Source organism: Arvicola amphibius, chromosome 15 (assembly GCF_903992535.2).
Source record: "Arvicola amphibius chromosome 15, mArvAmp1.2, whole genome shotgun sequence".
NCBI classification, from domain to species: domain Eukaryota; kingdom Metazoa; phylum Chordata; class Mammalia; order Rodentia; family Cricetidae; genus Arvicola; species Arvicola amphibius.
In genome coordinates, this window is record NC_052061.1 from 8,455,642 (window position 1) to 8,482,433 (window position 26,792).

Consider the following 26,792-nt stretch of genomic DNA (forward strand, 5'->3'; position numbering starts at 1 on the left):
GTCACTGTACTAAGACCTGTTTTATAATCTAGAGTGTGGTCTGCAGTTGTAAAAATGTTCCACATGCAATTGGTACTGTTGGGTTATGTTCCCATCTTTTTTAATCTTATTAATTTTCTCTACCTATTTATCCTGACAATTATGTAGAATTCTCAACTATGACTGTAATTTTCTGTCATCTCACATCTCTCATAATTGAGCACAGAGCTTTGTACATGCGAGGCCAATGCTTTAGCAATGAACTATATTCCCAGCCCAGGAAATGAATCTCTTGGTCATATACTCATTGCTCTGAAGTCCAGTTTTCCTGTTACATAACTACTCTAGTTCTCTTTTTCATGGTGGTAGTATGATACTTTTAACATATTCTTTAAAACAGCCTTATTGAGATATAATTTACATACCATATAGTTCACCCATTTAAAGTGCGTGACTCAAGCGGTGTCTGCATGGTCCACCATTCTCCACACAAGGTACCACCATCTCCACACAACCTTACTGCTCCTAAAGAAGTCTTTCCTCTAGCAGAAATGTTTCCTTTTTTTCCTAATTTCCTTTCTGCCTCTGTATATCTGCTCATTATGAGCATGTCACCAAAGTAGAATCATATGTAGTCTTCTATAACTAACCTCACTCACTGCCATGTTTTCAAGGCTAACCCATACTGGAGCATGTACTAGTACTTCATCTTTGAGGGCCACATACATATTTTATTCATCAACTACTAGACATTTGGATTGCCATCTTGGAACTCACTCTGGAGACCAGGCTGGCCCTTGCCTGCCAAGTGCTGGGATTAAGGTGTGCACCACCACCACTAGGCAGGATTCCCATCCTTTAAACTGTTTTCACATTTGAAGCAATTGCATTAATTTTTTTATATTATTTATCATGTACACAATATTCTGTCTGCATGTATGTTTGCAGGCCAGAAGAGGACACCAAGACCTCATTACAGATGGTTGTGAGCCACCATGTGGTTGCTGGGAATTGAACTCAGGACCTTTGGAAGAGCAGGCAATACTCTTAACCACTCAGCCATCTCTCCAGCCCTGCATTAAATTTTTATATCTAACTTCAGATGGCCTTAGTTAAACCTACAAACAGACTGATAGCAGTTGATCCCAAAAGCAATTGCAGTGGTATGAGATTTCCTGTACTGGGACAGTATTATTTATAAAACTGGACTTGCAATTTTAATTAAATACATTGCCAAATGGGTTGGGGTGGGGGGAGGGGGAATCAAATAGGTAAGAGGGCTGGGGAGATGGCTCAGTCAACAGAGCTGTAACAAACCAAATCTGGCTTGTTGTAGCTTCTTTAGGCCTCATCTGAGCCTGTCTACATTACTACCAATGAGATAACTTTTGCCTTAAGGACATCACTTTCTTCTCTGCTTCTTGGATGCACTTCTACATCTCAGGAACTACGTAACTCTTCACCAGCAAATCCCAAGTTTCCCAGCTCTCAGACTGAGGCAGATGCTACCACATATGTCTAACCCTGAGCTCTCTGGTTTTTTTTCCCCCATAAACAGGGCCAAAAGACAGAGACACCGTTGCAGAAACAACTTGGTAATCAGTTTAGGGGTCCAAAGTTTCTATTCTGAACAGAAATAGAAAAAATAAAATCTTACAAGTGAAAGAAAACTCAATGTCCAAAATTTACAGATAGGAAAGGAGGCAAGAAAAATGGAGTTATTAGTTCCCTATTTTATTTCTAATCCTGAGGTCCTCAGCAATCAAACCAGTTCACCCTGGGTTTTGTTCCTGTGACTTTCTGCCTCTGTTGCCTGGCAGCTGCCATTGCTCTAAGAAGTACACTTAGCAAAAGTTCTATTCCTAGCATCCCGATGCACTTTAGTGTTAGCTAAAGCCATTTATGTAGGCTTACCTTTGATGGGCTGTTGTTGAAATAGTAGAAAATCTTCTCTCGAGGAGAAAGCATTGCTTCGTTTTTATGTGGGGAAATGTAGATAGGATGGTTCTGAGATAACTGTACTCGGCGAGGGGAGCCTGCCCTTACAAATGGATAGGGGGAAAGGGAAGGAGTGTCCATCTGTTGAAAATAAAATCAGTAATTCTGAGGAAGGAAACTTGTAGCTAGGTTGTATTAAAAGTCATCAATTTTACTGAGTGAAAGGCATAATAAGCCAGAAGCTTTTGAATGCTGAACAGCGGTGGATCAGCAACAATCAAAGAAACTAACTAAAGAGACTTAGACTAACAGCTAGCACTTCCAGGTGCTCAGTTCCTGCCAGCCCCTCTAGTAAGCATTTTTATACATCATTCAATGCTTGCAACAACCAGATACACTTTTAACTACTACTATTCTCATTTAGTATACGAGGTGACAGCAAGCACAAAGTTTAGTCATTTGCAAGGCCATCACTGTTAAACACTCCACAATCTGAATTCATGTGGTTTCTGTCTCCTGCTAGATGCAGAGAATTCTACACAGTCTTACTCATACTGCTGAGCATCATCAGAAATTATATTGATTAGACAAGGTACTTGTGTTGGTTGGAGACGTCCTTAGTTTTATTTAATGAAAGAATTATTTGTAAGTCTAGTTTATGATGGAAAAGGTCAAACAAATGATTTCTCCCCGTCAAGAGTAAAAGCAGCACCCAGTGATCCCTGATGCACTTACGTTTGCCTGGGAGTACTTCATGGCAAATGTTTGGATTTGTTTGATGTAGACGTTGTTGTAGAACTGAATGAGGTCTCCTCTTTCCTCCTCTTCAATGTCACTGTTGGCACCTGTCAGTCGAGTTGGTGTAGGAGGGGCACTGCTGGGCTGTGGAACTGGTAAGGTGCTGTTTGACCTCATAACTGGACTGGAATCTCTACTGGCTGCAGCCAAGAGAACAAAGGGTGGTCTGAGTTCTTTGAAAAAAGACACTTCACTAGGAAAAGGGGAGACATCTATATGTGTGCATTAGTCATCAATGGCAATAAGCAGGCGCTCTGATTCTTTGGAGTTTGGTGTGTGTCATTTGTGTGTATGCAAGTACATGTGTGTGGAAGCCACAGGCCAACATTGGCTACCATTCCTTGGGAGCTGTCTATTTTCTTTCTGAGCCAAGGTCCATCAGTGGGACCTGGGATGCACCAACCAGCAAACCCCAGTGATCTACTTGTTTCTGCCTCCCAAGATCTAGAATTACAAGTGCTTGCTCCCATGGCTGGCTTCTTACATGAGGGCTAGGGATCAAACTGGTCTACATCCTTGTGCAGCACATAAGTTACTGACTGGGCTATGTCCTCGGCCCAGTTGTATTATCATCATCATTATTTATCATCCAGTAAGAAGGTCTCACTTTATAGTCCAGGCAGGTCTGAGCTCACAGTCCTCCTGCCTTAGTCTTAGTAGAGATGAAATTATAGGCATGGACCACCATCCCTGGATCTTGAGCTCTGTTTTTCATACCAAGAAGCAAAGCTCAAAAATAATAACTTTATTCCCTTATCATAACTGTACCACAGGTTGACTGAGTAGTTTATATTAGTAAGTTACACAGGTTTCTGGAAAAAAACTCGAAAAACCAAAAAAAAAAAAAAAAAAAAAGTTTAAGTCAAGAACTATGAAGAATATTTCTATAGCACAGGTCTAATCAACAGGCAAGCTCTTTCTGGAATTCAGGCTAGAAATTCCTATCTTTAACATGTTATTCTCTAAGTGCCTCAAAGCGCTGGAAGAAAGGACAACTGACCACCAAGTTTAGTTTATTCCAACAAATTATCTGAGAATAAACTACTTCTATATGTATTTTTATTTTGTAATTCTTAGTCTTTTGACCTAAAAAATAGATGTTCGTAAAGATCTGTCTTTTTTACCTCTGTCTTTATTTAGTTCTGTTGGAGAATTCTGGTGGCTTCTGCTGTCACTGTTGCCAGAATTTCTTCTTTTCCTTTTTCCTTTTATCAAAACACTTCTGTATACCTTTAAAGAGACAGTGAGAGGGTACAGAAACTAGCATTTATTGATATACACTAGCTGGCGGACCTTAATATATGGTCCTTGATCCTCACAAAAATATACTTAGTAATGGTTGTCTTCTGGGAATGTTAGGAATGGCAACCAGGTTAGGCATTGTGCATATCTGTGATACCAGCCCTCAGAAGGCTAAGTGAGGAGTGTTGCAAGTTCAAGACCAATTTGGGCTACTATCTCAAAAAAGAAAAAAAACAAAAGCTTTGATCTAGCCAGATGTGGTTATATGGGCACACACACTACTTGTTAAGAGCAATAAACAGATACTCTGATTCTCTAGGATTTCGTGTGTGTGTGTGTGTACATTCTTTAAAACCAGCACTCAGGAAGCTAAGGCAGACAGATCTCTGTGGGTCAAGGCCAGCCTGATCTACACAGTGAGTTTCAGGCTAGCCAGGGCTACATAGCCCGTCTCAACAACAATAACAAAACTTTGTGAGCTAGGTCCCAGAAACTCTTCCCTAACAGCTTATATCAGAACCTATCGCATACAAATTCTAAGTACTGCCTAAAACTCTGCAGAGCAGTATCAATACCAACTGTAAAGTCAAGTTATTTTAAGAAACAAAAGTCTAACAATATTCTTGGTTTTCAATGACAAATGAGCCATGTTCAAGATCAAGTGGGTTTTTAATTTACATTCAACATTGTCTTAGATGATTACTGTGCTTTTTACTAAGCCAAACTTAAAGGTGACACGAAAATCAGTTAACTTCTCTGAATTAAGAAATATGTCACTGAGAGATGGCTCAGTGGTTAAGTGAACTGTTGCTTTTCTAGGGGATCTAGGTTCAATTCTCAAAAACCCCACAAGATGGCTCGCAACAGTCTAACTCCAGTTCCAGGAGATGCAATGTCCTCTTCTGGCCTCTAAGGGCACCAGGCACCCATGTGGTGCAGATACACATGCAGGCAAAACACCCATGTACATAAAAGTAAATATTTCACAGCATTGCCTTTGCAGGAAGAGGACTTTAAATAACTTGCATGAAATTGTATGCCAGTGATGTAAAAGATTAAAACAGCCAATCCCCTTAGATTCTTAGTTATAAATCCTGGTGGGGAGAAGGCACAGAACTAACTGTAGCTAATTGTTTTTTTTAATTCATCACAGACTTAAGCTTTACTTTCAGCCCTGAGAGAAAACATGGTTACCTGGCTCCGGGCCTGTGGCTGAGTCCTGTAACAACGCATGATGTTCTGGAAGGATCTGTCTTCTTTTGTGACCTACAAACAGTGAGAATACTTAGAGATCCACGTCAGGCATGGCACAGTGAACAGCTCAGTGAACCTGTTGCCACTGTATTCAAAGACTGTAGAGCAAATGAACAAGCAACTATTCATGAAAATCTGAAGTTTAGTAAGGAGCCTGGTATGTAAACCACAATCCGTTATAGAAAAGTACAGTAACTAAACTGAAAAGTTGACTGGAAGTGGAACTTGGTAGATCTGAACTGGAAAGGAAAAACATCAACAAACTTGCCCAAGGAATATATTGTCTGAAGAACAGAAAAACAGAGAACAGCCCAGAAAACTTGGACACGAGGAATCACATCAGCATTCATGGAACAAGAGTGTCAGAAGAAGAGGACAGAGGTAGTGGAGCAAAAAAAGTTGTTCAAAGAAATAAAGACTTAAGCTGAGCATCATGGTAGGCAGGGGCCGGAGGATCAAGAGGTTCAGGCTAGCCTGGGCTACACAGAAAGACACTGGGGTTAAAAAAAAAAAGACTGACAGCAGCCAAGTTTACTTTAAAACATTATTGTACACATTCAGGGAGCTTGCCCGACAGCAGACTGAATCAAGAGATCCACACCAGGCTTATCACAGCAAAAATGTAAAGCCATAGAAAGCACGGAGAAAACCACTTTTCCTTTACAGGGAAGTCAAATATGGTAAGAGCTGACTTCTCATCAGAAACTATACAAGTGGAACAACAGATTCACAAAGGTCAAAAAGAAAAGCATCCTGTCCACTGCAAATTATTCTTTCAGAAGTGAGTAAACAGTAAACAGTTTGCTGCTAACAGCAGCCTCCCAGAGAGGCAATGGAAACAGGTGAGACAAATACACATGCAAAGGGCCAGGAGCACTGTAAAGCATTAACATCAGAAAGACAGGGCAAATGCATGTGTATGATGTTTTGTTGTTGCTGTAACAGAAATATACATTTACCAAAAATGTACAAAGGAGGTGGGTAGGGTATTAAACAAGTGACTGCAGACACCACTTAAACCCACAGGAACCAATAAGCAGAAATGTAAGGAAGGGTACCATAATAGCAGCTATAAATATACACATGCCTTTTCTTGCTCCTTTAGAAGTCTTACCACTGAGTCAAGGTAATGGTGGATTCGTAGTACTTCCAGTGGAATGTATATAAATACATAAACAATGCCTTCACGAAAAGGTAAATGGGGAAAGAGAACGCTAATGCACGTATATCTTGTTGACATGAATTTGAAGCTAAGTTCTGAGGACTTAAAGTACGTGTGTGTGTGTGTGTGTGTGTGTGTGTGTGTGTGTGTCAGAGAGAGAGAGGGAGAGGAAAGAATATATAGCAAAAAATAGAAAATATCTAATTCAAAAGAAAAAAGGAGAAATAAAGGAACAGAGACATACAACAGAAAGCATTTATATAAGATACCTAGAGAACAAGTACCCAGGCTTGGTGGTATCCCTTTAATCCCAGCACTCAGGAGGCAGAGGCAGGTGGATCTCTAAGAGCTCAAGGACAGCCAGGGCTGTTACACAGAGAACCCTGTCTTGAAAAACCAGAAAGAAAAAGAAAAAAATCCAGAAAACAAGTAAAATAGACAAATGCAGTAGAGTCAGTAAGAACATAAGCAAATGATTAAACACAAGTTGTAAGACTGGGAAAACAAATTGTTTTGGGAGACACTTTACTTTAAAAATGCAAACATGTTTGACAGTAAACAACAGATACCTTTATTATATAGTTATCCAAAGAAAGCTGGGTAGCTATAAGCTATTAAACTGTAAAATAGATTTTAGAAACAAATATTACTGAAGAGTTAGTTCACAAAAATCAATCCATCAAGAAGCTGTAATAAATATTAGTGTGTCTATTAATAGGGAACCAAATAATAAACTCCATGACAGAAAAAAAGTAAAACAGACAACCTAAAAATATAAAGATTTCAATACAAAACTTTCAACAATAGAAGATCTAGGCAGAACATCAAAGAGAAAACTTTTTAACAAGTCTGGTAAACAACTTGACCTAGCCTAACAGACATCTAGAAAACACACTATTTTCTTGATGGCAATAAAATACTTGTTTTTTTGTTTTGTTTTTGGTTTTGTTTTTGTTTGTTTTCCGAGATGGGGTTTCTCTGTGTAGCTTTAGTGCCTGTCCTAGAACTCACTCTATAGATCCGCCTGCCTCTGCCTCCCGAGTGCTGGGATTAAAGGCGTGCGCCACCACCGCCCAGCTAATACTTGCTTTTCTTAAATGTGGAAGGCTAGCGACACGGCTCAGTTGGTGCAGTGCTTGCCTGTCATGCACAAGCCCTGTTCAGGTCACTTTCAATCCCAGCACTGGGTAAACTGGCACGGCTGTACATACCTGTAACTCTAGCACTTAGGAATGAAGGACGGTCAAGCCCCCTTTGGGCTACATGAGACCCTGTCATCAAGCAAACAGAAGCTCTCAGTACATTTAAAGGACCTACATATATAAAGTGTTTCCAGACACAGTGGAATGAAACTAGAGATCAGCAACAGAAGTTTAGGAAACTGGAAGTCACATGGCCCTGCAGAATGTACAAGTTAATAGAAGCCATATGAAAATCAAGTGGAATTTGAGATAAACATACATGATGCCAAGTTATGAGGTGCAGGTAATGCCTACTTTTGTAGTCAGTGTCCATATTTACAAAGTATACGAAGATATTTTTTAAAAGCAATAAAAAAATACTATAATCAGTTACCTAACCATCTGATGCACTAAGAAGAACACCAAAATAATCCAAGATCCTCTGAGATGGCCCATGGGAAAAGATACTAGATGCAAGCCTAATGACCTAAAGGAAGAGAGAATCAACCTCTGGATATTGTTCTTTGACCCTGTGTGCACATACACATTCACACACACAACAACAGACACATGCAATTTTTAAAAAGGCCAAAGTAGACTTAAAAAAGAAAATAATATTAGGGTTTATGTTAATAGAGAAAAAATAATATCAAATAGTCTTAGAAGTTATCAAAATTTACCAACCTTTAATTAGATTGACTGATGAGAAATGAAAGAGGATCTTACTATAGACCTTAAAGGACAAAGGGATTATATGCCATTAACTCTGGAGAGACAGACAATGTCTTAGAAAGATGCACACTGCCAAAACTGACTCTAGAAAAGACAGGTGACCTGAATGAACCCATAAGATGAATGGGGCCGAATTCATCAATAAATTACCCACAAAGCAAAGACCAGCTCCAGTGGCTTCTTTGCTAATACAAACTTAACAGAGTAAGATGAAACATTTCTTTTCCTAAAAGGCCAGATTTACCCCCGGAACAAAACCAGACAAAGCCATGCAATAAAATTTCAGACAACAGCTTGTGAGAAGTACAAAATTCAACAAACTAATAAACCAAAACTTACCACCATAATTAAAAGGGATTTGCAAAGAGAATGCAAATGATCCACCATGAAGCCCAACCAATGTAATATACTATATCCTTAAGAGTATCAAAACTCACAATGAACACAGAAAAAGACTTTTAATAACATTCAACATTTTTAATGAAACAACACTCAAGCTAGGAAAATACCTTCACTGGATTAAAGCAGTCTACCTGAGGATACAGGTGAGATGGGGGATATATTTAACGCCATATTCCAATAGTAAAAGACTTGTTATTTTCTCCCAGGACTAGGAACCATATAAAGATTTCTGCTTTTAACATTGCACTGGAGGAGCCATGGTAATTAGTAAGGAAAAGTAATTTGGACAAGCAGTAGTACAATTATTAAAACTGCATAATCTGCACAAAAAGTCGACACAGAACATGATTAAAATCCACACTAGACTAAGAGGTTCAAGACTGGGATTCAATAGTGTGCTTGTCTAGCATTTTAATGGCCCTAGGTTCAATCCCTGCACCAAAAAAAGCTAGCTTAACAAGGTTGTTGGACACTTAAGACAGAGAAACCAACTGTTCATTTACTTGCAATGAATACATCAAAAATGAAACAGTTTCATTTACAAAACCATCAAAAATACAGGAAAATTAACAAGGGCAAGAGTTACATCCTGAAAAGCACAAATAATTGTTTAAAAAAAAAAAAGAGGAAGACCTGAATAAATGTGAAGACACTCCATGATCATGACTGAAGACTGAAATTAAGATGAGCAAACCCCCCAGCCTGAGCTCCAGGTTTTCAAGGGACTCTTTTATGACAGGGGTATATTGATTCTAAACTTTGTGTGGAATTCCAAGAGACTCAGAATAGTTAAAATCACTGAAAAAATAATAAAGTTAGGATTCCCATCTCCCAATTTCAAAATTTACAAATAAACACGAGCCACCAAGAGTGTAGAGCACCACGTACAACAGATGCAGAGCAACATACTATGACAGTCTCGACATAACCCATATGTCCATGATAGCTGATTTCACAGAACATTCATTCAGAGGAGAGATGTGTCTTCAGTAATCATGTGGCAACCAGAAAACAACACAAAATGAGGAAAACTAGACAGGAATCTCAGGATAAGCCAGAGACTATAAAATTTAGAAGAGAGTGGTAAAGGCTCATAATCTTGGCCCTCAAATTTGGCAATGAAAACTTACTCCTCCCTCCAAACATATAATAAACCTTTTTTTAAGTATTGATCAGAAACTAGAGGAATTAAGGCTTTCATACACTGCATGTAGGAATATAAAATGGAACCATATTTTGAAAAGTAGACTGGTAGTTCCTCAATGTTTAAACATACAGTTCCCATATGATTGACAGATCATTACTAGGCATTCACTCAGGGAAATGAAGCCGGTATCTACATAAGATCTCGTCCACAATGCTCTCCACAGTGTTGTTCATAACTTTCAGAAAAAACAACCCACATGTCCATTAATAGATGGCTAAAAATACTGCCCAATATCTATAAAATGGAATATTCCACGTGTGTGATGACTGCACAAACTTGAAAATGGAAGTCTCAGTGCATAGCTATTACAAATGTTTTGAATCATTCTGATTAAGGTAACCAGACTGGAAAGACAAACATGGCATGTACCCACTCATTAAGTGGATATTAGCTGTAAAATAAAGGATAACTGTGCTACAATCCACAGACTCAGAGAGACTAGGTAAAACGGAGGGTTCATGGAAGGGATGCCCAGGTCTAAGAAGGGGAAATGGAAGCGATTTCATGAGTGAACTGAGGGCAGGTGAGGATGAGAACACAAGCAGTCAGGTTGGGGGTGGGGGGAAAGGGTGCTGAAAGAGACTTCAGAAAAGGGGGTGCACTTCAGGGTCAGGTGAAAACCTGGCACAGGGGAATCTCCCAGGAATCTACAAGGATGACCCCAGCTAAGACTCCTAGCAAAACAGATATGCAGCCTGAACTGTCCATCTCTATGACCAGATTGGTGCCTAGCCATCGTCATCAGAGAGGTCTCACCTAGCAACGGAGGGAAACAGATGCAGACCCACAGTCAAACATTAGGCAGGGCCCAGGGAATCCTGCATTACAATTGTGGAAAGGATTGTGGAGCTAGAGGGGTCAAGAACACCACAAGAAAATCAACTAACCTGAGTTCATAGGGGCTCACAGAGACTGAAAGGACAACCAGGGAGCCTGCTTGGGACTGACCTAGGCACTCTGCATATATGTGACGGTTGTGTAGCTTGGTCCTCCCATGGGACTCCTAACAGTGGGAGACAGAGGCTGTCTCTGACTCTTTTACAGGCTTTTGGAACCCTATTCTTCATACTGGGTTGCCTTGCCAAGCCTTAATATGTGGGAAGGTGCTTAGTCTTTCTGCAACTTGATATGGCATGTTTTATTAATATCCATGGGAGGCCTGCCCTTTTCTGAAAAGAAATGGAGGAGGGGTGGATTATGGGGCAGGGCGGGCAGAAGGGAGATGGGGGAAGGGACTTGGGAGAAGAAGAGGGAGGAAAAACTGTGGCCAGGATGTAAAATAAATAAATTTATTTTAAAAAATATCCTATAGCCAAAGCAGGCTATTGGGGCTGGAAGTTACTCCTTTGGCCTGTGGGCCTAAAGGTTATTCATCACAATAAAGCCTCACGTTTTGTGGGGGAGGGGGGAGTGGGGAAATGTTCTGAGTAACCAAGTAGCACTTTTGCCTTTCCAGTCTTGAATGTACTCACCTTTGCCATCACATAAATGGCACACATTAACAACTGGTCCAGATGTCTGTCCATCATCAGTTCAGGACACTGAATTATAGAGAATTCAAAGCAGGTCCAAATTTTTTTCCTCAGTTCATCTGAAATATCTAGTTTTGCACAAAGATCCCGAAGGCGGACACCAGCTAAGTGATAAACCTAACAGAGAAACAGGAATATGTCAAACCTTACTTCATATTTACACCTGCCAAGCTTGTGCTCCAGTAAAGGTACATGAAAAGTTACCTTTCTAAAGAAAAGTGATAAAGAGCTAGTCTTCCGGGCTCTACTGCTGCTGCTGGTTAAAGGCTGGCCTTGTTTCTGCTGCTGTCCACCTGGGGAGATCTGCTGGACAGCCACCTGACCAGGGACTTGCAAAGTTGTTCCCGTCACCTGCTGGGAACTCAGGCTTCCAGCCAGGGCTTGAGCACTGAGGGGCTGGAGAGAGCCCGTCACAGCTTGTGCCTGGCCTCCAACATTGACCTGGACTGGGAAGAACGTTATCCCTCCATTCTCATTGGCAATACCTACAGTGTATTACAGGGAGAAAGGACTGGTCACAGGTCTCCGTTCCTCTCCTCCATCTTCCAGCACTGCTGTTCCACACTGGCACTCTTTCCAAGTCCTAGGTGATGGCCTAACGAATGCCAGAGAACTCAGTCCCCAACTCTGCCTTCCTTACCTTGTACAGGAATGGTCACTGTTTGTCCATTGTTGGCCGTGACAGTGGCTGTTGCCATGGTGACCAAGGTCTGTCCAGGAACTGGTGTGACAGATACAGCCTCCCCAGATACATTCTGCACAGGGACAGCACTGACGAGGGGCTGTGGGGGGCGCCCAGATGCGCCTCCTTCAGAGGGACTGTCATTCTCAAACAGCCGCCGTCTAACGGTGCTGGCTGTGGGGGAACTGTACCTGTCATACAATGTGGCTGGAGACGCTATACCTACAACCAAAAGAAACCACTCTTTAACACAGAAACAAATCTGACTTCCACTTAAGCGCTTGATCAAAGGGAAATACAGTGTGTTTCAGATACTGTACAATGTTTAAAGCAGATAAGGTATGCAGAAGTCATGGGACACATAGTTGTTCTAGTGCAAATTCAAGGAAAGCATTTCACAAAGGAAATCCCCGCTGTCTGGCAGCTGTCTCTTCTTGGTTTTCCTTCCCAGAAGTCAGACTGGACCTTGTCCTCTGCCATATTTTGATATAGAGGTAATTTAAGGAATCATTTAACTTCCCCCATACTCAGATTTGAACAGACATTACCTGACCAAGAGACATCATCATGACATGCCATCCAGCAGTATTTTCCCTCAGCTTCCCATGAATCTTCCTCTGTCCTTCCCACGCAGGGAAGATTACTAACATTCTATATTCTTCAGTAATGTAGACATATAAAGTTTAGATTTAATAAAGGTTTAGTTTTAAATAGCTTTATTGAGATATAATTCATGTGCCATACATATCATCTACTTAAGTTATATAATTCAATGGCTTATATATTAAATAATTTTAAAATTGTTGCAAAAATAGATATAACATTATCAGCATTTGTTATTTTTAAATACATAAATACAGCATTGTTTAACTCTGAATACTTTCTTGAATGTTCATTTTGTGAGACAAGGTCACTCTATGTAGCTCTAGCTGTCCTAGAACTCACTGTTGAGCACAGGTTGGCCTCAAGCTCCAAGTGCTAGTATTAAAGGCATGCACCTCCATGCCCAGAGCAACTTTTTTTTCTTTTCTTAGTCACTCTACACAAAAACTAATTGTTATGGCTTAGTTTATTTTTAAGATTCTTACTGACATGTGAGTTTCTGGAATGTGAGCACTCCTTTCTTCCCTTTCAGATTTCAAAATAAAGGTAAGGAGTTCATAACAGACACCAACAAAAGTGAGTCCTGAAAGCTGTGTCCTAACATTCCCTAGGTTACATACAAGACGACATAAAGACGGGCAGAGTCGTGGACCCAACCATGCAGATTCATAAAGAGAGAAGTAGCAAGTACAAAGAAATGGAAGTTTAATGTCAATATTCATTCAGAGACTTGGGTAGGGGAAAACTACAAAAGACCAGCTTATCAGATCTGAAACCAGGTCTGTGTACTGAAACAGTTATTACTGTTCTTTGAGATGAGAAAGGGCTAGAGATGCCTAAGCACTTCTGCAGAGGATCTGGGTGTGGTTCTCAGCACCCAGATGGCTCACAACCATTCATAATTATTCACTTACAGAGGATCCGGTACCTTCTGGCCTCTGCAGGCGCCAGGCACGTACATGGTGCATAGACATACATGCAGGTGAAACACTCATAAAATAAATCTAAAAACAGTTTTTAAATGAGAAAATTTCATGGAGTATTCAATTAGTGAGTTAGTTTGGTTTTTTGTTGTTTGTTGTTGTTTTGAGCCAGGGTCTCATTATGTAGTTAAATTATGTAGACTGGCCTTAAAGCTAGGCTCCTCCTATCTTAGTCTTCCATTACAGTGCTGACATTACAGGAGTGTGCACCACACCCTGAATCATCTATGTTTATTGAGTAGGCACTGATTTAGAGTAAACTTGATTTTAAAACCAATTCTTTTATAGCTAATGCTTATCAAGTACATTTTGAAACTGACCTAGTAAAAGCAATGTTCTAATGGATTAGGAGCTCTTTGGAGCTATATAATTGTTCTTTAAAATAGTTGTAGAGCTGAAAGTGTACTCAATAGTAGGATGTGTACTGTGCACTTGGGAGGTCCTGGCTTCAATCTCCAGCACTGGGGGAAAATAGAAAAAAAAAATCAAAGAAGACAGACTCCCATACATAAATATAAATCTTGCACCTAGGCAGTCATCTAAGGAGCCAGCTAAAACATAAGCCTGTATTTTCTGTACTTCCCGGCCGAGCAGAGATGTCACATTAATCTAAGAAGCACAGTGCTAATAACAAAGCTGAACATGGTCCAGCCATGGAGCCATCCTGTCTCACTGTATCTAAGTGTATCCCATAGTTAGCCCTAGTGTGTCAGGTGTGGAGGTGCACACCTGTATTCTCAGAGGCTGAGTCAGAAAGACCAAGGATTGGAAATCAGCCTGGGCAAGACAGCGAGACTCCTATCTCTAATAAACATAATAAAACAAGACCACAAAAGGGAAGACATATTTGAAATACTGAGAGAATTCACTGAGAATTCTATAGTTGGCAATGAATTATTAATAGTTTGTTTTCCCATTTCTGCCCTTCTGTGAGTTTATAGGTGAAAATTCACTTACAAATGAAGACCAAATTAAATGTAAAGTGTTCTAAAAAGATACCTGTCGGTATGGCACAGGGACACACCCCTGTAATCTTTGTAGTGGGGATGTGGATGCAAGAAGATTTAAAATTAAAGGTCAGCCTGCGTTATACAGCCAGACCCTCTCTCAAAAAGGTTTTTTATGTTAATATTTCTTTAAAGCATATTTAAACTGGACAGTGGTAGTGCACACCTTTAATCCCAGCACTCAGGAGGCAAAGACAGGAGGATCTCTGTGAGTTCGAGGCAAGTCTGATCTATAGAGCAAGTTCCAAATTCCAGAACAGGCTCCAACCTACCACGAAACCCTGTTTCAAAAGAAAAAAAAAGCATATTTAAGTCAGGTGATGTAGTGTAGTGGTACACACCTGGAATCCAGCACTTGGAAAGTGGACAGTCAGGAGTTCAGGGTCGTCACTGGCTACATAGTGAGTTGAAGACCAGCCTGGACTACATAAGACCCTGTCCCAACCCTCTCGCACAGAAAAAAAGCATTTTTACATGATTGATATATCACTAAAAGACAGAATATTCTTTGCTCTGCATGGCTATTGGCTCACAGGGTCAGATGAAGCTTAAGCATCTGGGCTCAGGACGCGAACGTTGCTCTAGTGTCTTAGACTCACCTCCGCCGAGTCCTCCAGCGTCAGCGCGTATTTCACTCACTCTTCTTGGGGGTAAGGGAGAGCCAGCAAGACAAACTTCATCTGTCCTTTCTAGGTTCTGAGGTGGCATGACCTGTAAAGAATTGTTTCCACAAAATCTTAATAGTCAAAAGCATTTCACTACAAATACAGTAAAAAATTTTTGTCTGATTAGATATTTCTTAACTGAACTACTAAAAGATTCAAACCAGTTACTGGATTAAATTGTCTGAAGCAATGTTCCTGACTGATCTGGACAGTCAGAATTTTTACTGTCAAGGAAACTGAGGACAGTTACAGGTTCTCAAGAAACCTGATTCTTTTTCCTCTTTGATACAGGAATAAACCATTAATCACACTGCAAACCCCTGCCCCCCGAGAGCAGAGCCTGTAAACAATATTGATGTGCTCCCCGTACAGACAGATGGGAAGATACTGTCACAAACCTCCTCACATGTAGGGACTCTGTTTTCATTCTCTCTAATTCTGTCCCACAGTGGGGACTCTGTTCTCCAAGCCAAATGATCTAAAATTTGCCCTTCAATCTGGTTGAGGTGTTGGACCACTTCTCTGCAAAGACCATCTTCTGCTCTAATAAATATTTCTATTACCTGAAATAAAGAAAATTTCTGGGTTAACTAATAATTACTATGATTTTTAATGTAAAAGTCTTATGAGTATAAAAGCAAAATGAAACTTCTAAATATTTTTTTAATATTCAATTTATCAGAAATCACAAGTTTAATAATGCAATACCATATGTAGCAAGCTGCTCTTCCTTTTATAATATTTGTAAATAATCTACACATATGAATAATATAAAATATTTTGTATAATTATATATTTCAAAATTTATAAACAAAAATACACTTTATAAGTCGAGCCTGAAAACAATAGCCTTAAAATTTTATATTAAGGGGTGTGTGCTTGTAGGCTAACAGCCAAAGGCTCACTTTCCAGTATCAATAAAACAAAAAATAATATTAAAAATCTCTGAGAGCCGGGCGGTGGTGGCGCACGCCTTTAATCCCAGCACTCGGGAGGCAGAGGCAGGCGGATCTCTGTGAGTTCGAGGCCAGCCTGGTCTACAAGAGCTAGTTCCAGGACAGGCTCTCAAGCTACAGAGAAACCCTGTCTCGAAAAAAAAAAAAAAAAAAAAAAAAAAGAAAAAAAAGAAAAAAAAATCTCTGAACATAAGCGGAGTGTGGGGGCTCATGCCTGTAATCCTAGTACTGAGGAAGTGAAGGCAAAAGAATCAAAAGTTTCAAGTTATCCTTGAGTTTGATGCCAGCCTGGGATAGATGATACCTTGTCTCAAAAATAAGTAGAGTGATAGAAAATTAATTTTTTCCTGAAAGATCTTTATGATAAACTCATGAATAAGAAAGGCTGACATACAAAACCGGTGACATAAATGCTATTGTTTTAAAAAGATGATATTTTGATTATGTTCTGACAAATAAAGCTTGCTTGGAGTCAGAGGGTGGGGCCAACTGCTAGCTGACCAAAATTAACCATGGAGGTTTGGAAGACCACTGAGAGAGGAGACAGGAAGTAGTAAGGTGAGGTAGGAAGCTTGTGGTTGCTCCCCTGCTTCTCTGCTCTCTCAGGTTTTTACCCCCACTTCTGACTCCTGTTTCTTTATTGATAAGATTAGATAGATTTACACTTTCAAAAAGATTTATTTTTAATTTATGTGTGTGTGTCTTTATGTCCTGTGTATGGATGGGAAGGAAGCCAGAAGAGGGTTTCAGGTCCTCTGGATCTGGAGTTGATGTGGGTGCTGGGAACTGAACTTAGGTCCTCTCCAGAGCAGGAAGCACGCTTAACTGCTGAGCTGTGTCTCCAGTCCCAGCATCCCCGCTTTCTACCCCTCCACCCTTGCTTCTCTTTTCCCTTCCTTTCTGAGCAGCCCTTGCTATGTAGCCCAGGTCAAGCTCGCAATCCTTCTACCTAAGCTTTCCAAGAACTGATTATAGTTGTAATCCGCCACATCGGGCCCACTCTTAGGTCTTCAGTCACAGTATTCTGCAGTCCTTTGGCAGATGGTAGAAGAAATCAGGTGAATGTTTCAGCCAAAAGAAATCTGCCATACTACTGTATATTACTGTATATTATATTTGTATGGTCTTAAGACTCTGTTTCACCTTAGTTCCCTACATAGAGATTATTAAATATTTAATAGGATTTATATGTTTAATGTGTACAAGGTGGGTAGCAAGAGGTTGGTCTCATTCATAATCATCAGTATAATTTTAAATACCTTATAAAAATGATAATGTGGTACATCAAATATTTCAACAATAAATGGAAAATTCCCAGGAGGCTTATAGGAAAAAGCGACAACCTCAAGGCAGCAGGCCAAGAGTGACTTATGGAATGCGTCTTGTTCCAGAACAACCTATAAAACAAAGTAGCATTTAGAAACAGTAGCCCACTCTGAAAACCATTTCATATCCAGCTTAAATGTACTCATCGTTTTATTAAAATATAGATTAAAGGAATAATTAAGAACTTCCAAAAACGTATGCTGTGAAATACTTTTTTAAAGATATTTTAAAATGACAAAGAAGCTTTTGAGGATATGAGAAAACCACAGCCCTGTGGATTGCTGGTGAGAATGTAAACTATGAAATGCTGCTCTGACAAATAGTACGGTGGCTTTCAAAAGTTAAACATAAAATTACTATATGAGACACTTGCCTCACCTCTGTGAGATTGTGGGCCTGTCTCCAGAACTACCATGTGACACAGCAATCCTAATTCTAGGGATAAAGAGCCGTCGAGGACCAAAAGCAAGCACTCGAAACAGATGCCTGCACAGCAGCAACCATGGCAGCACCGTTCACAAGGCCAGAGGCAGAACGATCCTAGTGTCTATCAACAAACGAGTCACAAACAAAAGATTTAAACACAAGGAAAGAAATTGTCATGCTTGCTAGGACATGGATAAACAGTGAAAGCAAACTTAAGTCAAACACAAAGGGGCAAACATGATTCCAGCTATCTGGGGAACCTTACAAAGGTAAACTCAAAAGCTGGAAGACAGTACACAGAGGGCCAGAGAGAAGGAGGAATGGGAAATTAGTGTTTAATGATGGAAGACGGTGAGGATAATGGCTGCAAAGCTCTGCCAATGTACATTGAAATGCAACCTTCAAGATGATGAAAAATACTTTCTTAAGTAAATTTCACCATAATAAAAATCTTTTAAAAGAGATTAAACTATATGTTCATCTAAATAATATATTAGGTACCTACTTGATATGAGTCCCTAAGTTGTAGCTATGGTTTATATGCAATTCAGTATGTGTTTCATGCACACAAAGTTAAGCCATAAATAGCGTGTATATATATGGTGGCTACAACCGTCTGTGTCTCTACTTTCAGAGGATCCAACACCCTTTTCTGACCTTTGAGGCACCCAGGAGCCACACACATGGTGCATATGCATAAGCATGCAGGCAAACACTCATACACATAAAAATATAAAAAAAATCAAAACAAACCAAAAAAGAAACAATAGTATGTCTCTGTAGTCATAGCATTTGGGAGACTGGGGCAGGAAGATTAGAAGTTTAAGGCCAGTGTGGGTTAGACTAAGTTTTAAGGTCTACCTACATGTACTACATAGTAAGACCTTGTCTCAAATTTTAATAAAAGAAAATGCAAGAAATGCAAACTAATTACTGGCCAATTTTATGACTTTAAAAATGTCATTTTAAAAATTAGCTCTTTTTTAAAAATTTGACTGATCCCTATGTATGAGCGTCCCACGTACATGCTCTCTGTGCAGCACTCTCTGGTGCTCTGTTGTCTGGAGAGGCCAGAAGAGCGCATCAGAAATCCTGGGGCTGAAGGCAGAGAGTCGTAAGCCACCATGAGTGCAGTCCACTGAACCCATGTCCTGTGCGAGCGGCCAGTGCTTTTAGCCACCGGGTCAGCTCTTCAGTTCCAAAACCAGCACTTTTTTCTTTCCGCCCTTTTGTTGTTGCTGTTGTTCGAGATCGGTTCCTCTGTGCATCCCTGGAACTCGCTCTGTAGCCCAGGCTGGCCTCGAACTCACAGAGGTCTGCCTGCCTCTGCCTCCCGAGTGCTGGGACTAAAGGCGTGCGCCACCGCCACCCTGCTCAAAATTAGCACTATTAACTGTAAAGAGTCTCTTTTCAATTAATGTGAGTGATACGCAGATAACCACGAAAGTGCTACGGTGCTTCCCATGGTTCTCACCCTCCTGCTCCCAGCCTTACTTTTACTAATTGAGCAGTTCTAGTTTTCCCTAGCTTCATCTTTATGAGAGACTATTTTTAAATGCCACATAAAATTATGTATAATTATAAGACACTAGTGTTTCTTTAGGGTATTTATTGGTTTATAAAGATCATCTTGGGAAAAAAAAATCTTTTTTTTTTTTTTTTTTTTTTTTTTGGTGATATTCCCCAAGACCTTGCAATGCTAAGCAATCATAATGGAATGAATTCATCCCCAGCCCGTCTTTGGTTTTTTTGTTGCACAAGATGGCCTCAAACTTGTTATGAAGCTCAGGCAGACCCTGAAATTGTGGTTCTCCTGCGTCAGCCTCCAAAGCAGGTAAGATTAAAGGGTAAGCCATGGGAAAATATAAGAAAAATCATCTGAGTCAAAGGATGGTCGGATACTTATGTTCCCATCCAGTCAATCCGTGTTATTAACAGCCCTGCTTGAGTCCAGTCTGAGTATTTCGACACTTGACTGCTGTGTTGTGAATGAGAGGGCCGCTCACACACTCCGGGGTCTGAGTGCGTGGTCCCTATTTGGTGGTGGTGTTTGGGAAAGATTTAGGAAGTGTGGCCTTGCTGAACCAAGTTTGTCACTGGAGGCGGGCCTTACAGTTTCAAAGCCTCACAGTTTGCTCTCTCTGCCTTGTGATGCTGGTGAAGATGTGAGTCTTCAGCACCCTGTGCCTGTCACTGTGCCTTCACTCAGCCATCATGGCCTCCTTCCCCCTGGAACTGTTGGCCCAGACAGACTCTTTCTTCTATAAGTTGCTTTCATCATTGTATCTTATCAGAAAGAAGTAATGACTCCATCTACAGATTCCTCCTACTCTCCAGTCAGTGTTGTAGTGTATGGCCTGCTACAGTGAGAGCCGCTCCTTTTGCCCACCCCACATACCTCACACTGTTAGGGTCTAGGGCTCTGTGTACAAGTTTGTCTCCTTAGGTGCTAATCTTATTCCCTAAAGAACACATCATTTCTTTGTAATGGCCTTTTGTTGGGGGGTGAAGGTGAGGATGAAGCTACGTCTTACTGCAGTGATCAATACATTACTATTGTACTCACAGATAAATCCATGTCTCCCAATCTTTTTTGTTCCTGCTCAATAACAGACTCTAATACTTTATAGTAAAGCATTTCTGCAAAACGAAAATATTTGTTGGCAATTTCTGTTGAAATAAGAAAAATCACAAAAATTAAATACAAATTAAGTAAATATCATGGAAAAAAATTGATCCCTCCCTTCTCTATCCACAAAATAAAATCTAAAAACCAAATCCATACTTTCAATTATTGTAATTAAATTTATTTATTCAATGTATATTGGTGTTCTGCTTGCACATATATCTGTGTGCCATGTGTGTGCCTGGTTGCCCAAGAGGCAAGAAAAGGGCATCAGATCCCCTGGGACTGGGGTTAGAGATGCTTGTGAGCCGTTGTGTGGGTGCTGGGAACTGAACCTGGGTCTTCTGGAAGAGCTCTTAACTGCTGAGCCAGTGCTTTTCAACCTTCTAGTGCTGCGACCCTTTAATACAGTTCCTCATGGTTTGCGGAGGAAAATTATTTTCGTTGTTACTTCATAACTGCAATTTCACTACTGTTATGAATCGTAATGTAAATATCTGATATGCAACCCCTGAGAAAGTTTCACCTGAACCCAAAGGGGTCTTGACCCACAGATTGAGAACGTCTGTGTTGAGCCATCTCTCTGGCCCAAATCCACACTTTCTATAGTTGATGTTTCAATTATCCCTAAAAATTTCTCAATATTCCTTTTTTCCTTTTTTCACTGAGTCAGGGTGCACTCTGTAGCCCAGATTGGCCTTTAGCTCTAATCACTTGTCCTGCCACAGCCTCCCAAGCACTGGAATTATAAATGTGAGCTCCACAAATGGTTTAAGTACCGTTAATGTTAACATTTTCATATTTTCTAAAACTGAAACGAAAGCAGCATATAAAGAACTTAACGTCTCTGCATGAGACACACACACTATCATTGTCTATGCATGAGACTCACACACTTTATCAGTCTCTTCTTGAGACACACAACCATTGTCTCTGCATGAGACACACACACTATCATTGTCTATGCATGAGACGCACACACTATCATTGTCTCTGCTTGAGACTCACTTTATCAGTCTCTACATGAGACACACACACTACCATTGTCTCTACATGAGATGCACATACTATCATTGTCTCTGCATGAGACGCACACACTTTATCAGTCTCTGCATGAGACGCACACACTTTATCAGGCTCTACATGAGACGCACACACTACCATTGTCTCTACATGAGATGCACACACTATCATTGTCTCTATATTAGACACACACACTATCATTTTGAACATAACAATTCTATTCCACTATGGCTTGGTGTTGGAGGTCCTTCAAAGACTTAGGTGTTTAAGCTTTGGTACCCTTGGTGGCACTGTTGGAAGGTAGTGGGACCATTAAGAGTAGGGCCTCAAGAGAGGTTCTTAAGTCATCAGAGGCATAGCCTCTAAAGGGACTGTGGGCTCCTGGGTTCTTGATGAGTGTGTAGCCCTTGCTCTCCCTGCCATGACAATTCCCCTCACAGAGGTCGAAATTTACAAATCGGGAGCTGAACAGACTTTTAGTTTTAGAAGTTAATTATCTTAGATATTCATAGGAACAAGAGCTAACTAATACATACTATATTAAGCAGTATATAACTGGTTTATTATTCTAGTACACTTGGTTTTGATTCATGACATGAAGAAATTCCCAGGCCAGCTTTAGGTCTGTACCAATTATAGACTGAGAACTGCTAAAGCAAAAATCCAATATGTGAGACTTTTTGAAAATCAACATCATGCAACAAGATGTGTAAGTCAGATACAAGTGCACTGAAAGGTGATGAAAAGGACTAGACTATTTACAGGATACACGAAACATAAGTTCCTTTTGTCTTTAGATTTCAGTTCCATGTCCAAAATATTTCATTTTGTATATGCAACAATCTAAAGCTGAAAACAAAACCTAAATATTTCTGGTCCCATGCATTTCAGAGAAGGGAGACTCATGCTGTGCAGCTTCTCTCTTTCTATGTTTTCGTTTTTAATTTTTTCTATGCTGTTTTTCTATGCTGAATCCAAATACAAATTTCCAGCTTACAAATAAAAACTTACAAATCAAACAGCGCTTAAGGTCCAACATAACAGATGTTAGATTAAGCCCTCTATTTCTGAAAAGGGCCCAGCAATCACGTCACTGACGGAGAAGACGGACCGCTACACCACAGCCTTCGGTTTACAGGTCTAGTCTTTCCTTGTCTGACTGCACATAGTCAGATGTCTAAGTGAGGAGCAGTCTGGACAACAGTAAACCTTACCTTTAGCACAATTACTAGGATCCTCATCTGGCTGAAAATGCTGAGAATATAGTTCATGCATTTCTTTCAGTCTGTTAGCAATAGCATGAGTTGGGTCTCGGGAACATGTCCTAAAAAGTAATGTGAGATTATCTAACGTAACATGTTTTGGCCACAAAGAAATGCAATGTCTAAAAGTATAAATTTGGTTAACCTATAAATGGAAAATGCTTTGAACAGACACTATATACTTTGCAAATGAATGAAGGAGATCCTATACTTTCTTTTCAAAGATGGTATTATTATTTCAAGTGATAGAAGTATTTCTGTGTGGAGTTATTCACTTTTTTGCACTAAGTTCAGTGGACTTGATCAGGGGCTCATGTGATGCTGTGACTAACACCACAACCTTATATTTCCCATCACTAACAGCAACCAAACTGCCCTCAAGTGACTGTCTAGTGGGCAGCAAAACTTCTGGGAAGAACCCCTGGGGAAAAAAATTAAAATAATAAAGGGGTACAGAACCTATACTATAAGCACATATAAGCCAATATTGGCATTTTTTACTTTAATATGAGGCTTATTTCATTGACTTTTAAATATATTATTTGTGTGTGGAGTGTTTATATATGTGTATGTTCAAATATTTATGGGCACACATGTGTGCGACCTGTGCAAGTGTGTGCATATGTTTGTGGAATCCACGGATCACCCTCAGAGGTTGTCCCTCAGCAGATATACACCTGCTGTTAAAGCACGGTCTCTCATGAGAACCTGGAGATCACTGATTAAGCTAGGATGGCTGGCAGCAGCCTCGGGGATCCACCTGTCCCCAACCTAGCACTGAGGTACTAAGCCTTTGCCACCAAACTTTTTATGTGGGAGGTAGGGAGAAATGTCAGGTTCCTATATAAGAAAGTACTTTACCAGATGAACCATCTCTCTCACCCTCTTGTTCATTGATTGTTTTTATTAGCAATATATGTTCAGAGCAGAAGTGTCATACAGATCATTACCTTTGGGGCTTTTATAACAACTGTTTTAATCTGATCACAACTGTTTAATTTGATCATATACATACATATATAAATCATCAAATTATAACAATTGTATAGTTAAACAACTATGTTTTAACTTGATCACATGCATGTATATAATTAAATATATATGATTATATATACACACATAGCAAAACTTTAGCCAGTTTATAAAGTTACAAAAAGTTCCATATTTGTGATACAGAACTAGAGATAACTATATAATAAAGTGTAGAATTTTATTTATGAATACATACATATACTTTAAAGTTTATCTGTAGCAGTATTTTAATTGCATTTTAATAAATAAAGCTTGCTTGGTGATCAGGAGAGTAAAATAGCCACACTGGTCAGCCTTACAGCCAGGCAGTGATACACACACCTTTGATCCCAGTAACCATACTAGTTCTCCTACAAACTGGGCAGTGCACGCCTTTAATCCCAGAACTAGAGAAGATTATTAAATGGGAGAAAATAGCTCTCAGACACAGTCTCATTCTGAGATCCTGGAGGCAGGATCGCCATTTCAGACTGAGGTAAGAGCCAGTGGCTGGCTATTTTGCTTTTCTGACCTTCAGGTTGAACCTCAATTTGTCTCCAAGCTTGTATTAATCATGCATCATTTATCAAAAAAAAGTTGGCTTTACCTGGCATCTTCTGATAATATATAATTCTATTAATAATATCTAAGATTAAAGCTGTCATGACTAGATATTATAAAAAGATCTGAAAGATTTGGCTACAATATAGGCTTTTATAACATACATCTAAAATGCTTCTCTTAGCTACTCTAGCAGCTGAGGCAGGAGAATAATGAGTTTAAGGCCAACCTGGACTACATGGTGAGTTCAAGTAACACAGACTTGATTTGTAACATGGCCTCATTCTGTAGTGCAGGCTAGTCTTGAATTTATGATCCTCCTGCTCAGCCCTAAGTGCTAGGATCATGGCCATGTGTCTGGCCAAGACCCTATTTCAAAAAAAAAGTAAATAATTACTCCTTTGAAGCAACATCCAGACCAGTGTTTGGCAAAATTAGCCAGACTGACACATAAAATTAACTACCATATCATATATAAATCACAAAGTCATATCTCAGCATTAGATTCTACATATTCTCATATGAGGAGCAGATGAGAAAGAAAATACACTCAGATTATGCATAGGATTTGTGCACACCCAAATTCCCAGAATGTTTTGTCAATTGCCCACTGCCAAATTCATTGGAAAGATAAAAACAAAATGCTTCTAAATTCAAGGCATATAAAGGTCGTCTGAAAAATCTGACTTAGGAAGAAGCCACTGAAACGTGGACTCTTCAGTGGGATCATAATCAAGTTTGAGAATAAGGAGGGCCGTGAAACGCACAGGGAGAGTACTCATCCTTGAACCTCAGTTAGCCTACTTAGCTATGGATGGAAATTGTTGAGTTTATAGATAATGTCTTCTTTATTCTATATTACCAGAATAAGCTCGTATTGCAGAACATCTATACAATCAAACCATAAAGTCTTGGGAACTTTGGAATGGACTTTCTCAAACCAACTTGCCTAAGTTATACACAGAAGTACATTGTGAGCTGGAGATGTCTCTCAGCTGGAGGACATGCATGAGGCTGTGAGCTCCACCAGCACTGCATGACTCTGGTGACAGCAGGAGACTCAGAGGCTTCAAGGTCATCCTCTACCACCTCTACTGCCTCTGCAGTTGGAGGCTAGCCCGAGTTATGCACAAACAAATAAAAATTACATTCCGCCTACTGTGTTTTTCTTGAAAAGTCACTGATACTCCTATGAGCCTTGGGCAGAGCAAAGAACTAAAGCAGGTCTTCCCGGGTTAGGAGTGTTCTGCAGAGCTCGCAGAAACTAAGTGGCTGACACACTGAGTGAGTGCTTCCAATCTTTTCAAACCCGAGCCACCCTTCAGAATGTTGTTCTCGATCAATCCCCCCACCGTCACTGACATTCCACCCCTCCTTCAACTTTCTAAACAGCTGGGAATAGACAGTCTGAGATATTGATAACCACTACTGTGCCAACACCACTCTTTTAAGCAATGCCACTTCTAGCTGGCCGAGTTCCAGCAGGAGTAGTAAATGAGAAGTCTCGATATTGTGGTTCATACAAAGGAGACTGTCCACAGATCCACCAGTGGGAAATCAGAGGCAGCAACTACCTAAAAAAACTACTCACAAAACGTGGCCTCTAGTGGAAGAGTACAGAGATCTTACTGCTGGTCTGTGGCACTTGGTGAGCTATCAGAATTCTCTCAACCTCTGACTCACAAACTCCCCTTTTCAAATATGAGAAATTGCACAAGACTTCAAAATAAATTTGTGCATCCAGAACAGAGCTATTAGTGTTTTGCAAGAGGCAAGTGAACTTAGCTGGTTGGTCTATTTGAAGGTAACTGTATGCCCCTGAATACCCAGCTATCGGGGTGCAAATGTGGATCATGTGCTTTGGGACCCACCATGAGACGGCACAGAAGTACATGCTGATAATCCCAAGACTTGGGAGTGCAGGCAGGAGCACCAGGAGTTTAGTGTCATCTGTACTTAGAAGGTTGAGGTCAGTTTGGACTGCAATAGACACTGACATACAAACATATTTTTTTTCCTACTCTTCCTTCATCAGTAGTTCTGAATGGGGTCAAAAGTATGTAAGTTATGATTGTGAGAGAAAAAACAGGGAACAGAAACAAAGTATTGGCTGTTCCTTTCTCTTTTATGTGTATGTGAATTTTTAATATAAATGTCGAGATGTAAACTATTGATGCAAGTCAAAATGTTATTATGATCAAGATCCAGAAGATCAACCTCTTAACAATTACAAA

The 26,792-nt window shown here is 40.0% G+C and overlaps 1 protein-coding gene across 2 annotated transcripts in view; it reads right to left on the minus strand.

The window, feature by feature from the left end:
- Rbl2 (RB transcriptional corepressor like 2) overlaps positions 1–26,792 on the minus strand; it is a 50,006-nt gene that overhangs the window by 5,085 nt on the left and 18,129 nt on the right. Inside the window, exons 10-21 of one of the 2 annotated variants that reach the window (XM_038312941.2) lie at positions 22,939–23,048; positions 20,642–20,745; positions 17,583–17,720; positions 15,766–15,930; positions 15,302–15,413; positions 12,068–12,331; positions 11,632–11,873; positions 11,368–11,544; positions 5,152–5,223; positions 3,840–3,945; positions 2,653–2,855; positions 1,894–2,058 (exon numbers count right to left, since the gene is read on the minus strand). In XM_038312941.2, the coding sequence (XP_038168869.1) occupies positions 1,894–2,058; positions 2,653–2,855; positions 3,840–3,945; positions 5,152–5,223; positions 11,368–11,544; positions 11,632–11,873; positions 12,068–12,331; positions 15,302–15,413; positions 15,766–15,930; positions 17,583–17,720; positions 20,642–20,745; positions 22,939–23,048 (1,858 nt within the window). Of the gene's footprint in view, positions 1–1,893; positions 2,059–2,652; positions 2,856–3,839; positions 3,946–5,151; positions 5,224–11,367; positions 11,545–11,631; positions 11,913–12,067; positions 12,332–15,301; positions 15,414–15,765; positions 15,931–17,582; positions 17,721–20,641; positions 20,746–22,938; positions 23,049–26,792 lie in introns of both variants that reach the window. The other variant, XM_038312940.2, reaches the window with a different exon arrangement.